General features: G+C 39.9%; 1 protein-coding gene across 1 annotated transcript in view; it reads right to left on the bottom strand.

Moving 5' to 3' along the window:
- Positions 1-16,975, bottom strand: part of hpse2 (heparanase 2) — an 82,103-nt gene extending 65,128 nt beyond the window's left edge. The window contains exons 1-3 of the mRNA XM_018766201.2: positions 16,716-16,975; positions 13,293-13,447; positions 11,933-12,094 (exon numbers count right to left, since the gene is read on the bottom strand). Of these exons, the coding sequence (XP_018621717.1) occupies positions 11,933-12,094; positions 13,293-13,447; positions 16,716-16,975 (577 nt within the window). The remainder of the gene's footprint in view (positions 1-11,932; positions 12,095-13,292; positions 13,448-16,715) is intronic.
- Positions 16,976-17,925: the final 950 nt, after the last annotated feature.

Raw genomic sequence — 17,925 nt, 5'->3', positions numbered from 1 at the left:
ATTCAGGGGAGGTGCGGTCATTTGGCTCGAGGGCGTGGGTGTGACAGGTATTTACTAATAGATCGCCGCATTGTATTTCTTTCATTTTGAATTCTTACTGATTACACACAAGCTCCCTTATCAGTCCAGAAACCTGAAACTCAGTCAAAATTGCATGAAGAGTTAATTGGCAAAGAAATAACATATCCCTTTAATACTGGCAGATAAATTCTTATTCTTCTTGTCTAGCAAGGTCTCACCCCTCTAAAACATTGTGATTCAATGAAGAGTAGTAGAAAGTGACCTCAGTGGAAAGCTAGAGAATGATAAATAACCCCGGACAAGTTCTAAAACATCAAAACAGCCACAGATAAAAGAATAAAAATGAAACGATGTGCAGTTCACAGGTGGTAACAACCAAAACGGGCCAATTTCTTATATAACTCACATTCTTCTGGACAGATTTAATATATTCTACTTTACCAGGAGAAAACCCACTGAGTTGAACATCATCTTGTATTGAACTGGACTTCCAGTGGGATAGCTGGTGGAAATGCAGCTGTAGCACATAAAAAGGCCCATAAAAGAAGAGAAATCCAATACTCTTTTGAGAGGGAAACCCCAATCACTGAGTCACAAATCTCTGTAGCATCTGAAAGCCTCAGAGAACAGCTGATATGGGAGAAACTGGGCTGACAGTTGTTTCATCTGCATCTCTCTACTGCTGATGAAGGCCACACAACTGTTGAGTGAAATGTCATTCAGCAGACTGTTAGGCCTTCATGTGTGGCTACAGCGGCGTGGAGTCACCACAGGACTGGAACTGCTCTGCTGCAATTTGGCCTAACTCATCCACATTAAATTCCTCCAGCTCGCACCAATTTGACAGAGGCAAAGATTGTGTTATGGGACCGAAGTGAACATGTACTGTATGGACTGTAGCAATTTTGTCAAAAAGACTTCACCCAAAAAAATAAGACATCTCTCCAGAGAATAAATTTTCATCATGGATTACAGATATATTATGGGAAACACTTAAGACAGTACAGTATTGTATGTATCAAGTGCGTTTAGTAATAGAAGCTTTGTACTAAGCCAATGAAATAAACCCACAGCAACTGCCAGAACATTTTATTGCTGGAAGCAGGCAATCTGAGATGTCCAACAGTAGTGACTACATGTGGATATATCTATGAATCCAGAACAAGACTGCACCAAATGCCATCAACACAGTTCAGGCACTCATAATTCCACTGGGCTAATGTCGAGGATGTTATGAATGGTTTATGCATAAAACCTCAGGTACTGTTTTCTTATCAAAGGAGCAAAATTTCAATAACCCTATACCATGCATTGCGTACACTGGGGAAAATAACTCCAAAAGAGAAAAAATCAAGTATGAAAACATTATTTTAACCAGAAAGGTGAAGGGGTCCCAAAATTACCGATGATAAATATTATTCAAGTCATATTTTCATTATCCAAACACAATGAAGAAATTGGAGAAATTCATCATTTTTCTCAAACCTGTTCTTCATGTGGCCATACAGCCATGAGAATGGCCATTATTACTATAGCTGTCCATTGGTCTAGTCCAGCAGTGCAGGAGCAGCTGGACACAGGCAGTGTCCTGGTTAATGTTCTCCACAGGAAGTGTCTCAGAACACAGGATGGAGCCATCATGGACTGGCAGCACCAGAAAGTATTTGGTTGGGGTTAAATCCGGTCTCCAAAGGCTGGGAACACTCAGCCTGCCAGGTACAATCTCAACACAGCTAGATCCAAACAGTGCCCCCTGCCTGCTCCCACCCTGTCACACTTGTCCCAGGTCTCCTCAGGAACTTAATTAACTGTATACGTAATTGTGGCAATTCTTCAAAAAGAAGAAAATATAATCACACTCCTTGGACATGATCATAAATAACTCCTGACAGCCTGAGAGTGAAATTAGGAAAATCAAACTCGCCTGGCTATAATGAAGGTTGCTTGTTTAGCTGTGGGCGTGGAAGCTCAATTTTAGCCAGCAGAAAGTATGACACAGTGTAAAAGCAGTTCCTAGATGCACCATGTGCATTGGAGCAGCAGTAGTGTCTTTCATGGCAAATACCATAATTAATGTTTTGGATTAAAATGCCATGTTGCTTGTTCTCCAGACACAGTGTGCATTTTCAGGGATCTGCAAATGCAGATAAATAAACCAAACAAGTGAAAGAAAAAAAATTCAAATTCACATTATGTGTGGTTTTAAACTGAGATTTCTATGTTTTTTGACTCACACTTTGGCAGTGTTTTATGCATGTGTATAAATAACACATTTTGCTTTTTTAAACAATTAAGGTACAGTATTTCTGTAGCTTTTACCACTGTGCCATGACCATGACCACCTTCTGAGGTAGTATGAGATTCCAGCACACCGCCAGTATCAGCACAGTCCAGATAAAAGTAAGACATTTGATGGGAGTATCTGTCTCTAAACTTGGTCTGCCTCTATCCTTACTGAAAATAAACATAAAAATTAAAAACATAAGAATGTATGTTGTATTTCACAGTGGCAATCAATTTGCAGTGGTTCATTACATGAGACTAAACAGAGTAAAAGGGACAACTGCACAACACAATTCCATCTGTGAAACATGGCAGTGGCAGTATTATGGTTTCAGCCTGCTTTGCTGCCTCTGGAACAGGACAGCTTACCTTCATTGATGGAAGCATGAATTCTGAAAAGTACCAGCAAATTCTACGGGAAAACTTCAGGGTATCTGGCCATGAACTGAAACTCAAGAAAAAGTGGGTCATGCAGCAAGACAACGACTCTAAACACACCAGTCGTTCTACCAAAAAATGGTTAAAGCAGAAGAAAGTTAATGTTTTGAAATTGCAGAGTCAAAGTCCTGGCCTTAACCCTAAAGAAATTTTGTGGAAAGACCCGAAGCAGGTAGTTCATGCAAGGAATCCCAACAACATCCCTGAGTTGAAGGTGTACTATAAGAAAGAATGGGCTGAACTTCCTCCAAGTCTACACACAGGACTGATCAACAGTTACCAGAAACATTTACTTGCAGTTACTGCTGCACAAGAGGGTCACACCAATTATTGAAAGCAAAAGTTCACATACTTTTGCCACACACAGATATGTAACATCGGATCATTTTCCTCAGTAAACAAATGAACAAGTATAATTTTTGTCTCATTTCTTTAATTGGGTTCTCTTTATCTGGCTATAGCGCTTGAGTGAAAATCTGACCATATTTTAAGTAATTTTTATGCAGAAATAGAGAAAATTCAAAAGGGTTCACAAACTTTCAAGCACCACTATATATCTTCATTTCATAAATAAGTGAGTGAGTCATTAAGTAGTACAGTCTATCCCTGCTATCCGCACGTTCCGTGTCCGAAGGTTCATTCATTCGGTTGAAATAAAGTGTAATCTATTTTTTCACCATTCACAGGCACCTTGGGAATATTCACTGAGCAGCAAGCAAAAAATTTTCAGACACCTACCACGCAGTGTCGCGAATGGGCTCCAGCAAGGATAGGCTGCTTCCTTTTTCTCGTGGCTCTCGTTGTGTTAACACGTATGTTTGTCGAACATCTTGTAATCCACATTTTTGCAGTTTCACACTGTCTTTCTTTAATTTGTAATGGGATCCAAGCATAGTGCAAAATGCAAGTGAAAAGGTGTTGGCATGTGTGCCCAGCCCAAGCAAAAGAAAAAGGCTGTGACGAGCCTTATTGATAAAATACTAGTGTTAGGTAAACTTTGTTCTGGGATGTCCATAGCATCCATAGGCTGTGAATACTGTGTTAATGAATCCACAATGCAGCTGATCTGCCATGAGGAATACGATTTTCGTTGAGCTGTGCATGAATCGGCACGAGAAAGTGCAAAAGTTACATCTGTGGTCTGTGATGAGGCAATGGAAGAAATGGAAAGGCGTTTAAGTTTGTGGATCAATGAGATGGTGAGTGACAAAAAAGTGCTGTGGACAGCACTACTGCATGCCTGTGTGAGTGAGTATTGGTACACCAAATGACTGCACATACTCTACTATTACAAAAAACTGTGTATAAAATAAAAAATGTTTAAAAAACTTGCAATATAATAAGTAAGCTGTGTTTTACTGCAACGACACACAAAATGATGAGTTTATGGTGATAGGTAGCAAAAGTGTATGGTGAACAAGGTCCCGCAGGAACCTAACAGCTTTTTCCCCACAAGATCAATGGTTCTGTATTTGTATTTTTCTTATTCACAGGGTGTTCTAGGAACCTAATCCACAAGGACTGAGTGTATGTAGTTGACATATTTGTTCAAGCTGATTTACATTGCTAGATGTGCTGTACTAAAATACCTGCAATCATTCACCCATTTATAGAACAGGGCAATGTAACACACACTTATTCACATTGCTGGCAATTTATAGTCACAAACTGACCTGAAACTCATCTCTGGTTTCATCCGTGGAACGAAACCAGAGTGCCCAAACTAAATCCACAGAAACACGGGTGAAAATGCAAAATCCACACAGACAGATCTGAATCTGAATCCATGTCTGCAACTTCAGCCCAGGAACTATGACGCACCAGCGCTGGATTTAGTGTACCAAGAACTCTATCCAGGAAGAACAGACCTCATAAATACAGCTACACTACTGCAGAAGCATAGTTTGGCACACAGTTTGCAAATAGAAATATTTAGAAATTAGAATCTTTATGCCATAATCATTTTTATTTTAACATTTTTTGCTCTTAAATACCCTTTCTTCCAGCCTAGTATGTGATAAAGAATCACAATTTTAATTTAAATCTAACCAAAAAGTGTGTGGTTAATACAGTTAATATGAAACTGAAATGACTCCTAGAGTTAAAGGTAAGTAGCCCTTTCAAGTCATCTCTGCAGAGAAGCAATGGAATTTCAAAAACAAATGTTAAGTCAATCTGTAACAGCATTTATATTTGGCAAGGGTTTGCAATTTGCTAAGGCAAGTTTATCCAGTTTATCCAGTCTGCCGCTGAATTTTTTGCTGCTGATTTTACACATTAATTACAAGAAAAGGGAACACCGACTTAACCAGCTGATTCCCCACAGTCCATGGTCTTCTTGGATTTAGATGTGAACCACAGGCAGACCTCAAAATCAAAGCAAAACCCTGACCTGAGTTTAGTTCATTTGTTACCCTTAGTCTCCTGACATATCACAGATTCACCATAGGCAGGCCAGAAAATGCATATGCACACGTGCACACACTCATCAACACATGGTCCCTAGCAGAACTGACATTTACTACGCTGACCAAGAGACCCACTGAGATTAGGTCAGAAATTTCCATGGTAACAACTTCCCTAGCAGGTATGATACAGCAAAGCAGTCTCCTATTATTTCATCCAAAGGGTTGGCAGAGAGGTGCTGGTCCTGCACACTGCTCAAGGATTCACAGCATGCAAGGGAAGCATAACTATAGTATATCAAAACTACTCAAAGACTACCAAGTTCCATTTGAAGCTAAAGCCATTATTGTAAATATTGCTTTATTTTTCCTTCAATCAATTTATGAAAACAAGATTTATTATACTTGTCCCGTTCAGGTAGTATTCCACTTTACGCACCACGCTTGTAGGATAGGCTCTGGATTGTCGTGACTTTACACTGGACAAGTTATTAATAATGGATGGACTGATGAATGAAATGTATGATTATATGGCCTTGGGTTTGCATTTAGTAAGAAATTATTTACACTGAATATGAACTCTGTCTATGATAATATTACGTTAGATGGTCAGAAAAAAGTAGAACTATGGAAAAGCAGTGTAAAGGTGATCGGCATTCCTTAAGATTATACACACATAACTGTTTTGATATCCGCACAAACAACAAAGAGACTGCATGTAATTCACCCAAAACACACCCTTTCTGCAGACACAGGGCCAAATTTCTTTGGTCACAGTGTTTTGTAGTGCTTCACAGATGTTGCCCAAACTCCACCCGCTGCTCTGGCATTCAGCACAAGCCTGCCTTCTTTTAAACTTTCAGTTTTGTTTGATCACAGATGCTTCTGCTACATAACCCTGGGTAATTACAATTTAATTTTTCTTTGATTATCGGCAGTACAGCAGGACAAATTTGTTTGCTTATGGACTAAATGATTCAGAATATGTGGGGTAATGGACTGTAAATGACTTTTTGAAAGGGAATAGCACACAGTACACTTACAAAGAAAAGCAGTGATCATACGCATAAAGGCTGTTAGTCAGTACACTGTACAAGTTGTAATATACATTTAACATACATGCCAGAATCAGGTCTGTAAACCTTTTAGGCCTGTCAGACATTGATTAACTCAGCTGAAAGGCTTTTGTTTAAAGTATTAGTGTCTCATATATTAAAGGCTTTGTTTATTCAAGTCTCAAGATTAGAACTTGTTAATGTTCCGGTCACCGTGGGCATTGCAAGGTGTGTGAGGAAACATTAACCACAGCTGTGTGTGGTGTGTTTGTGTTAGACAGTGAATGCCCGACCTGAGTTGACGGGACCCAATGGGACCTGTCAAGTTCGGGTCGGGCCAATTTTTAACTCTTGCCTGTTGCGTTAGGCCTGGGCTTGATCTGAACAACAACAAAGCCCCATTACACTGGTTACTTAGGAACTAGACTGACCTACTGGTAGACACAACTCACTTTAGTTACATTGCTGAAGAGTCAAATGGATTCAGAAATGCTCTTGATTGTTCATCGTAGGTAGTGCAAGTCTAAAAAATGTTTAAATTCTCAGTTTTCAAGCTGGTTCAGGCATTAAAACTGAAAAACTTTTTTAGGCTCAAGTGTTGTTAACTTAAAATGGGCTTGAGTTGGGCTCAGGAGCAATTTTCCTGTTCAAATGGCTTTCAAGCTTGTGTCTCCTGGGATGTGGGGCAATATTAAAATTGCTTGGAGAAAACTCCTGTAGCTATCATGTTAAAAGCATAACACTGCTAATGTAAATATATGAAGCACTTGTTTGTCATTACATCTCTAAGACAAAAGGTGAAAATGTACTTGTACAATTTTTAATATAATTCAGAAAATTCTCAGCATGTAACAAGTTAGTGCAAAAATTGCATCCTGCTTTAATATCCAAGTAAATATACATATGTAAGAGATGAAACTTTTTTATTACAACTGAACTAAACTTCCAAGTTACCAGTCAACCAACAGTGGAAAGAATTTTTGGAACTTGGGTTTCACCGTGTTCACAGAATTTAACACTATAAAAAGTACTACACAGAGTTTGAAAATATTCATGTAAATAATTTTTTTTTTAAATTTTCGGAAAAATATATAGCTGTTCAAAATAAAATTTCTAGGAAGCCTTCATATTCTCTGAAAAATGCTATAGATCTGTTCTGTAAGCATCTGGTACAACATCACAGAATTAAAACCTTTCATTGTAACTCCAAAAGGACATATATGGGGCAGAAGGATTGATATCCAACTGAATAAGCACAGTGGAATTTTTGAAGAACCATGCATTCATCTTTACAAAGTCTCAAGATAAACTGCTAGAAAACAAATGATTCTGGGTAATCAGAAAATTAAATAAGTTACTACTGTTGGTGAAAAAGAAGTAAATAGCACCTTTCATAAAACCAAGCTTCACACATCGGAGGATTTCCTGTCATTTGTCTTGTGAGTTTAAATGGACAGGAAATAGCTTGGAATATTGCACACATTCCCACTAAACATTTCTTGAGTGTGCCAATACAATATTGAGACTATAGTATTGAGGAAGGTGGGTACCTGAGGGGAAATCAAACAGAAAACATGCAAAAATGGCCATTTTCACCTCAGGAATCTGTAAACAGAAGTGAACATTCTAAAGGCTCTTTCAACAAGTGAAGTAAAATTAAAATTTGAGGTCAAGTACAACATCGTAAATTTTTGGAAGATGCCTCATATAATCTGGAAAACTAAGCAAGAAATGGAACAAACCCCACAGACAGATAACAGAAACATGAGGCTATTTTAACAGTAATTTAATCTAGAGTCTGTTACGAACACTTCTACAGGTGGAATAAGGTGTCTTTAGCTGTAAAGAACACGCAGAAGGCACCCACTAGGGAGTGACTTTTGGGGGGTGATCTTCACCAAGGCAGGGGCAAGGTCGACTTTGACCCCTGGACCCACATGGTTTGTTTTTACTGGAGAGCTGTTCCAGATGAAGACAGGCTATTACATATAGCGCTAACAAGCCATGCTGGCGGGGGGTGACCTCGTAGTGAGTGGAAGGGGATGGAGCGGAAGGTTTTAAAACTGTTTTCCCACCTGCCAAGGCCCAAGGGGAAGCTGGACTGATTGCAAGCAGGCTAGTCTCATGCGGCACGCGCCCAGGTTGTTAGGGTTCCCTCTGCAGCAGCCCCAAAATGTTGCCCACCATCAACCCTGAACCTGACCCAAGCCCAGTAGATGCAAATGGCTACAGTATAAAACCAAGCCTTAGCTTTTGAAGTTATAATGTCCTTTTTGTAATATTCAGCTGTTATGGTTATTTAAAAAAATGTGCATTTTAGGTTTAAAATCAAAAAAGCTTTATCAAAAAGCTTTTATATAAACTCAGCATTTTCCAAGAACATCAATTAGTTAAATGTTTAATATTATAAATGGGGATTTAATTTTTTTAATATGATCCAACATAAAGTCTGCAATAGAAAACTGAACAACTTTATGAGAAGTGACATTAAATAAAAAATCTTTTACTGTGTGAAAAAATTAATTCTGGCAAGACTTTCCATGGTAGCTGGGTAAGTAGAAAACAAAAACCATTCTACAAGCTGTGCCGCACAATGGACTTTCTACTTTGAACTGTGGAAAGTGTTTAGACTGGATGAGTAAAACAATGATACCTGGTCAAGCAGCAGCCTTTTCCCATTATTAAAATTAAGTCAGATTGAAGTCAGATTTTCAAACAAATGTATTTCAAGACATTCATTTTCCAACATGATAGTGATCATATGACCTCACCTTTTTTGGGAGGCTTAATGTAACACTGAAGTGCATAAACTACAAAGTAAAAGGAGTATGAAACAGGCTGCTCCGCAATGGCCAACATTGTACACCCGTGACCAATGCACTTCCGTTTCCTCCGCAAAGCCCTTCTCCTCATGCTTTTCTTAACTGCAAGTAATAGCTCTTTTTCCAGAACGAGACTGTAAACAGCTGGCCGACATGATCCATGTAGCATTATTCGTTCTCGTTCCATTTTATTTTCCCTTTCATATATACATATAGGGGGGTGCGGTGGCGCGGTGGCGCGGTGGGTTGGACCACGGTCCTGCTCTCCGGTGGGTCTGGGGTTCAAGTCCCGCTTGGGGTGCCTTGTGACGGACTGGCGTCCCGTTCTGGGTGTGTCCCCTCCCCCTCTGGCCTTACGCCCCGTGTTACCGGGTAGGCTCCGGTTCCCCGTGACCCCGTATGGGACAAGCGGTTCTGAAGATGTGTGTGTGTGTATACATATATGGAGGGGGCGCGATGGCGCAGTGGGTTGGACCGGGTCCTGCTCTCCGCTGGATCTGCAGTTCGAGTCCCACTTGGGATGCCTCGCGACAGACTGGCGTCCTGTCCTGGGTGTGTCCACTCCCCCTCCAGCCTTACGCCCTGAGTTGCCGGGTTACGCTCCGGTTCCCTGTGACCCCGTATGGGACAAGCGGTTCAGAAAATGTATGTATATACATATATGTATATAGTCTTTAATAAGAGGAACCTAGTACCTCTTATTGAAGACTATATACCTACACATTTTAGAGCGAACTGTATATGGAAATAATTGTCCTTTTGCCATTCACAGAATTCTTGCTTAGGTTCTTACTCAGCAAAGAGAGATCAAATTAGATATATGCAGCTCCCATCTTGACACTATACACAAGAGCTGAAATTAAACTAAAAGCACCTCCTGTAATTCAATAAATTATAACTCTGACTTTTTTTATACATCAACACAGATACCAGATTCTATGATTCTGACCCTCAACAGCACGTGGTACACATTTAATTCCAAATTGTAAACTGACTTAATTATTGCCGACCAATATTGCTTTTTAAATGCTGAACTAGTTTCCATATTTATTGCTAAAATTGCCTCATTATCTAATCTTTTTTTCTTTTCTACAATAAGCAATCCCTGTACAAATAGACACAAATCCAGCATAAACCATTTAACATATCTTACTGTCTCATAAAAGCCAAGATGTGTGGAAAGCCCACCATGAAAGAAACAGCACACCCACACTCCTTGTTCATTGTGGAACAAAAAAAAAGCAGGAGCATCCATACAGAGAAGGGCACTGACACAGATGCACAGTGAAGGATTAAAGAAGTCAAAGGCTCTGTGGGGTTCATTAGTGAGCTCATCGCAGCTCTAGAACAAACAATTCCCCATGGGAGTTAATACTGTGAATTTCAGTCTCTAAAAGCTCCCTCTCAGGTACAGAATCTCTGCAGCTCAGCCTAATTGTCTGCCAAACAAAACTTGGAGATCAGAATTCAGTGGCCAGCACCAAAGCTCAGCATTGGTTGCCATAGCACCAACAAAGAGAAAGCCTCCTTCAACACTTGATTAGAAACAACTGTCCAGACTTCGAGACCATTTGAGAATGAAGGATCCACAGTAGGGGAAAACAAATGTGAAGATAGGCATCTCTTTCAGACACTGTGTCTAAGTGGTCTTATATCTTCAGTAATTCTACCAGGCCTTGGTCAACGACCGCCCAACAAGAGAAAAGCCATCGCCTGACACGAGAGTTGCAAGAGCAGTAATATATAAAGAGCATTGCCTTGGCACAGCTTTGAAGCAATGATATACTGAGCTCTACCAAAGGTGCCAAATCAGGAGGGTAGATCAGAATCTACGCTTAAAACACAGCAGACTCCTGCAGTCTCTCCCCGCACAAACATTACAGAGCATAAACTCTGCACTGAGGAGCCATAATGTGGGTGGCTTCAGAGAATGTAATTTTTACAAATCATTCACAGCTGCAGTTGCCATTTGACTTCGATTCAACTTCATCTCTCCACGCTATTGTTTTTCTTGAACTAAATCCCAACATTTTTAAACAGGCGGACCCTATTACCTTGACTTCCTACACAAGAAATCGCTGAAGATAAAACAGATTAAGAAGCCTTCCAAGCCATCAAAGACTTTTCACATGGCAGATACCATCCTCTCAGACAAAAATACCCAATAAATAAAATGGTGGCCGAAACTTGAATCACATATTCCAAAAAAATTTACATTTAAATCAGAAAATAAAAGCTCAATTTGTAAGCAAAACAACTTGATCCAGAAGACCAGCAGTTACACATAGTGACTTGACCTGAAATCTGTACCATGGAAAGGCTTGTACTCCACTGCCCTTCACTTTTCATGTCTACTATTAGTCACTATGAGTGCTCAGCACTTGAAGTGTCTGATAGAGCCTGGTTGCATAAGCATAAAAGTGATGACATGTAACGGGTTGCACGTCAAGCAACCCTGCTGCAGTGCCATTGACAGCAGCAGGACTCAAGCAGTGGAACAACGTATGCTCCAGCCAAGTTCAGTCTGCAGACCAGTTTAAAAGGGCCCGGAGGCCAAGCACACCAGCAAAGCCGCACATTGCTTTTATTTGATCTAATTTATAAAATTGTGCATTCTGCACTAATTTTTGCAAACACACAAGTTATCTATTATACAATAAGCAGGGTAATTTACAGTGAAACCTAAATTAAAGGCAAACCTAGCTGTGACTGAGCTAGATGTTATTTGACTTAAAGTTTGTGGTATACTACAAAGATTCTGATCATGTCTAATCTACGTTTTGGAGCACAGGTATGTGTTGTCTCCTATTTGTTAGTGTAATGTGGATGTAGCATGCATATGTATGCAATCTCTTAGCTGTTAGCATGATGGTGGTGGTGTTGCATGCATGTGTGTGTAATCTCCTACCTGTTAGTGTGATGTTGCTGTACAGGTTGGAAAGCTGTTCCTTCAACAGCACCTGCTGCATGTGAACTGCCTTCTCCCGCTGCAGCTCCAGCATCATGTCAGGGTGGTGGGCCAGCTTGCAGCCTTTCTGCTTGTCCAGAGCAATGTCACTCCGTACAATGTCTGCTGGGCAAGAGGAGGACATCAGCAATCAGAGTGCCAATAAGATGACCGAAATAATAACGGGCAAGTTATATAGGAGATGACCGACTCTGCATTATAGGCAAATACTTATTCGGGAAAGATATTTGGAATGAAGGATAATCACATAAATGTCATAACCAACAACAACAACAATAATAATAATAATAATAATAATAATAATAACAGGACTGCCATCTGAAACTTATTTGATTTGCACATATTCTGTCTCACCCAAAGTCACAGTCTAGTTAATTATAGTTTCTGCTTAGAATGTTACTAAGAATTTTCTTTGTGTGGGAATGTTTAAATTAGGTATGGGTATATGCACACTGTCTGAACCGCTTGTCCCATAGGGGGTTGCGGGGTGCCGGAGCCTAACCCGGCAACTCAGGGTGTAAAGCTGGAGGGGGAGCGGACACACCCAGGACGGGACACCAGTCCATCGCAAGGCACCCCAAGCAGGACTTGAACCCCAGACCCACTGGAGTGCAGGACTCAGTCAAACCCACCGCACCCCCCTCTATGGGCATATGGCATATGGCATATGGCATATGCTATAATGTTAGACAAGAAGCAAGAACAAATAAGCTGTCTCCCAAAAAGTAAACAAAAGAAAAAAAACATTGTGCAAGTTCTCCACTTCAGCAGTGTTTTACCTCTCATCAGAATGGGTTGAATTCAATAAAAACAAAGCAATAAAATCTTTATAATTAGTAGAACCATAAAAGTGTGAAATAAATCATTCCCATGAAAAAGAGCCCAAATCCTTTATAAAACTACATGATTTTAATATCTTTATTCCAATAAATCTAATTTGAACCATAACTAGATGCCCATTGCTTATCTCATTCAAAGGGCAGCACCTAGCCCTGTAATTATGTAGACAGAATTACAATCTCAGAAAGGAACAAACAATAGTTCTTGCTTTGCAGACTCAGATCCAGGCTTTGTTGTGTGGATGCAAATGTACCAATAGATCTGAACTCAAAAAGTAAGTAGCATGACCTACCAGGAAAATTTGTAAACATAAGAGATCGTCATAGTCTGCATCCCTGTCTGAGAGGATGTGCATATAGACTAGGCTTACTGTCATTCATAATACGAACTGAATACAATATTTTCATTACACATAGCAGTGAACCACAGCCAACCAATCTGAACCCAGCAGAGCACATACCATCCTCATAGTTCTTCAGGTAGTAGTCCGGGCCGGGCCCACGGATTTTGGCTAGATTCTTCAGATTGTGGAATTGCAGGAAGTCTGTCCTTTTGCCTCCAAACCTCAGATAAGCTGGAGAAAGTCCACGAGCAAGTGTCACCAGCCGTTTGGAGCTACAAGAGATGAGCAAAAGGACTAATAATGTTGTACGTACAATATTCGTACCAGAGCTGTGACTCATCAATGTCAGTATAACCAAACAAAGTCATCCAAAGAGTGAAAAAAAAAATAAAACTGTCCTATATTAGAGATACAATATTTCAAAATGACTGCAGAAAAATACAGAAACTAAGCAACATTTCACAGTTTGGATTATTCTGAATTGTAAAATGTTACACATTATTATCCAGCACTGATCTAATTCCTTGGTATTGTGGCCCACTTTTATATGTACTTGCAGGTAACACATATAAATAGCACAAAGTATTACATACAGTGAGTTCATATGAATTTATCTTTCATCGGTAACTGTCATTCCCACAATTTACACTGATGCATGGTAATGAAGATACATCAAAACATTTTTTTTTCTTAACCTCTGTGTTCAAAGCAAGCAAAATGATTCCGATTCTTGTATGATGAAATTTTCTGTAGCTTTGGTTGCTACACAATTACAATGGGGTTTGTCAGTGTCTGTATTAAACGTATTTTTATTCAAAACAGATAGCTTACACTCCTACTTTGGGAGAGCAGGCCTTAAAAATGTTGTATTAAATCAGGTTTATGCTGTCTTCTGAGTTTCTGAGGTAATTCTTATTTGCATTAAGTAGTTGCTGTTTGATGACAGTTATACATGTGTTTCACAAATGGGGCAATGCTTGTAGGAAAGGAAAATTAAACAAAACGGCTGTGTCACATCACCCAGCTACACTCCTGGGTATCAGTGCTCTTCAGCAATGGGTGTAATGGACATGGAAACAACAACCCCCTCTTTGTAATTCTCTGATATTCCAAACTGCTGAAATTCAGCAGGTTAAATATTAATTGCAAAACTCTAATTATTTTCATTTTAAGTAAAAGAGACAGAACGAATATAATTTAACATAGCTAACATACTATTGACAGTCTTATCGGTTTTTCGATTCTTGATTCTTGATCTACGGGATTTTATCAGCACGTCATGGAAAACTAAACCCACTCATTGCGTCTCTTAAAGAAAGCAGACATCAGACATTTTGTAGACTAATTAAAAGGCCAGGCCATAACTGGGATATAAAGTCACGGGAAAATCTACAGCTTTGTTCTCTCACTTTCAAAGCAATGTGTGTATGTGAATAATTAGCTTAATTTCGTGTGATATTTACTGCAGCCATTTCTAATTCAAAGCATAAGAGCGTCATCTGTTTTTCAGTGTGTAGAAAAGGTGAAGGGCGCGCAGGAATGCGTCAGCACTTAAAGTAACGAGTTATTTTTGGTGATTAGCTTCGATAAAATGAGCATCTCCGGGCGGAGCGGTGTGAGGCCGGGAGATGCTGGCTCGCGCGCGGATCACAGCACGAGGTCAGCCCGCGCCGCGCACCAACCGTCCGCGTCACCGAGGTGAGCCCTCTCACTGTCCAGTTCCAAACCATCCAACAAAACGTGCTGTTTTCCAATATATCTTTCCTAAATGTTCCTTACACATATTTGCTGACACGTTTCTTCCCATTTTCTTGGTCAATTTTGTGTAATAAAATTATGAAGCTTAATCATTAATCATTAATGTTAGCCGAAATATTCAATAATATTTAAGCTTCGGCCTAAATTGTATATTGCATGAAATTAACAAAAAAAAATCTGATACATAAATGCTACATAGTTGAACAGGGGGAAAAAATCACGTGATTGTACAGTACGTCGTTGTTAGTATTTTCACAACCATGACCGTGATTATTAGTAATATTAATTAGAACAATGTCGACTATATACTAAGTTAAATAAAAGATGCTGATGTTGATTTTAAAAACCCCAAAATGAAAGGATTTTATACCTACATACATTGTTAACCACACAATTGCGCATGTAAACATCGTGTTTTTGCGTCTTATAACTACTTTTACCTTTTGAACTTTTAAACTATTTTGCAGGACTAATCTGCCAGATGATGAATAGTTAAAATACAGAGCTAATATACGATTAGAAAACCCAAATACACTGCGCTTTAGGAAGCATAAAAAATTAATATAATGCCAGTTAATATTACGCGCTGTACATGATACCCTAGAAAAAAATAATATGAATAACACTGGGGACAAAGAGAGAAATTATATTCCTAAAATGAAAAAAGAGAAATAGTATGGAAATTAAATTATTGTTCTCCCTGTTAGGCCGTGGCTGTTACATTCACGACAAATGCGTGATTCGGCTAACAGATCGGATCATACTGCGTACATTCTTTAGATTTTGCATACATAAACCCATACTATGTGATGTCAGTCTTTGCAATGAAAAAAAAAAAAACTTAGCGCAGTCAGTTCCTGAAAAAACGTCTTCATTAAATCACGGCCAGGAGAAACAGCAACACTGATTCGAATTAATAAATATGAACAATTTTAGCGCACTGAAGGCCTGGAAAAAGTTTCGAATACGATCATGAACACAGTGAGTCGCGGTGTTTCCTTTAAATTATCCAAATATTTCTTTCAGTGCCAGATTCTGAGTGACATATTTAAAAAGAATGTAAGGAAAGTAAGACAATAAGGACAAATATAATATGTAGCGTCTCCTCGTAAATCTACAACAACGTGTCGTTTTATTTTAGTACGGGTGAGAGTCTCAACTCAAGGAAGGGCACACACACATACACAGTTTACTCACACAGACGTAAATACACAGGACCTGATAAACTAAACACTGACACAAACGTGTACAAACCACGAAAACAATGATTGTTTTTACACAATAGCTGTCAAGGAGGCCTGTTGGTATTGCGAGCGAAAAACTACATATTTACTATTATCATTGTCATATTACTGCAACACCTCCGTGGAATTAACAGACAGCGAGCGCGGACACCCGACAGCATGAGAGCTTGTGACTTGTGTGCAGCTACTTTTAGGCCTTTTCTAAGAGAAACGTGATATTTGGTACGTTTCAAAAGCTTCCCCTCGGGTGTACAATTTCAGGCCTGCACAACTGATGACATTTTTACCAGTAAAACCAGACAGAAATAGCCCGCCGTGGCAGAAAAAAATGCCCTTCCACATCGTGCAACATCGCAGGGCAGCTGGGTCGCCGTGTTCCCCTGATCTCGGCTCACGGAGAGCCACGTTGTGTCATCACGCGTGGACGAAACGGAGGGCTTTGTAGCCCTGGAGCCCCACACCCCCCGCACATGAGAGCCGAAGCCGGCACTCGCGCCCGCGAAAAGGAGAAAGAGAAGGAGAAGGCAAATGGTTATACCTTAGAAAGTCCAGCCAACCGTCTTTAACAATAGAAGGATCCAACTGTAAGGAAAGGAAGTTTTCATTTAGAACCTTAACTGGACTCCGGGTGTTCACGTCTAGGAGAATTAGCGTTCTCTCCACAAACCCCTGTTTTTTCCCTCCCGACACGGGTCTCCCGTGGACAGCGGCTGAGCACAGCACGGGCTGCACCATCCAAGCGACGGGTGCCAGCCATAACGCGGAGGCGAAGATGAGCAAGAGGCAGCGCTGGGGCATCTTCGTCCTCCGAACCCCGGGCGGAGCACTGTGAGCGGGACCCTGCTGTGCAGCTTTATACAAAAGTGAGAGAAAAGGCTACCTTAGGGTCCGAATGCTCCTCTCCGCGAGCGAAGATATCTGTTTCTGTCTTCCTGTCTTTTTTTCTTTCTCCTTTCCCCCCCCCCCCAGAGTTTTGGAGCTGGTGAGGGGAGCTCACGCCCCGGGCCAGCCTCTTCCATCACTGGTGCCAGGAGCGCGGAGACCAGCACCGCCCCCGTCGGCGGGCCGCGCTGCGTCTTAAAGGTGAGGTCGCTGTTAACGGCACTCGCACTATAACTGTGGCGCATTTAAAAAACATGGACATTTAAAAACAAATAACAAATAAACAACTAACAAATAACAAAAAAACAAATAACTACAAAGAACTATGTCTATCGATAATTACCATATCTACTATATCTAAATAACTATATCTATCTATATATTTGCGTGTGTGTACAGTATACAATGGGTAGTCTGGACATATTTGGGTTACTTCTTCATAATGTTTAACAATGCAGAAGCCACTGATTAGCTCCTTCTGTGAGTTACCAAAATACATGCTACCAAACAATACACATCTTAAATTTAATTATATATAATATATTCCATATAATATGGACCTTGCAAAAGTAAAACTGAAATAAGTGAAAAGAAGGATTAGTTGAAAAGTTGCAAGTGTGTGAAAATATAATGTACATGAGTATGTTAGTACAGACGTGCTGGTATCTTTAAATGTTAAATCCATTAATTCCATTGTTTTATGTTACCTAACGTAAAACTGGCAAACTTCTTCAAGCAAAATGCGTTTTATTCTTCTGTGAGGAATCATGAAAAAAAGAAACTATTAGCCTTGAAAGAGCTGGATAATATGCTGATATCCAGTGTCTCATATAAGCAGCGGGGTATTTAAAAAAAAAAAAAAAAAA

This window comes from Scleropages formosus, chromosome 8 (genome assembly GCF_900964775.1).
Source record: "Scleropages formosus chromosome 8, fSclFor1.1, whole genome shotgun sequence".
In the NCBI taxonomy this organism is placed as follows: domain Eukaryota; kingdom Metazoa; phylum Chordata; class Actinopteri; order Osteoglossiformes; family Osteoglossidae; genus Scleropages; species Scleropages formosus.
This window is presented reverse-complemented; position numbering and strand designations above follow the sequence as displayed.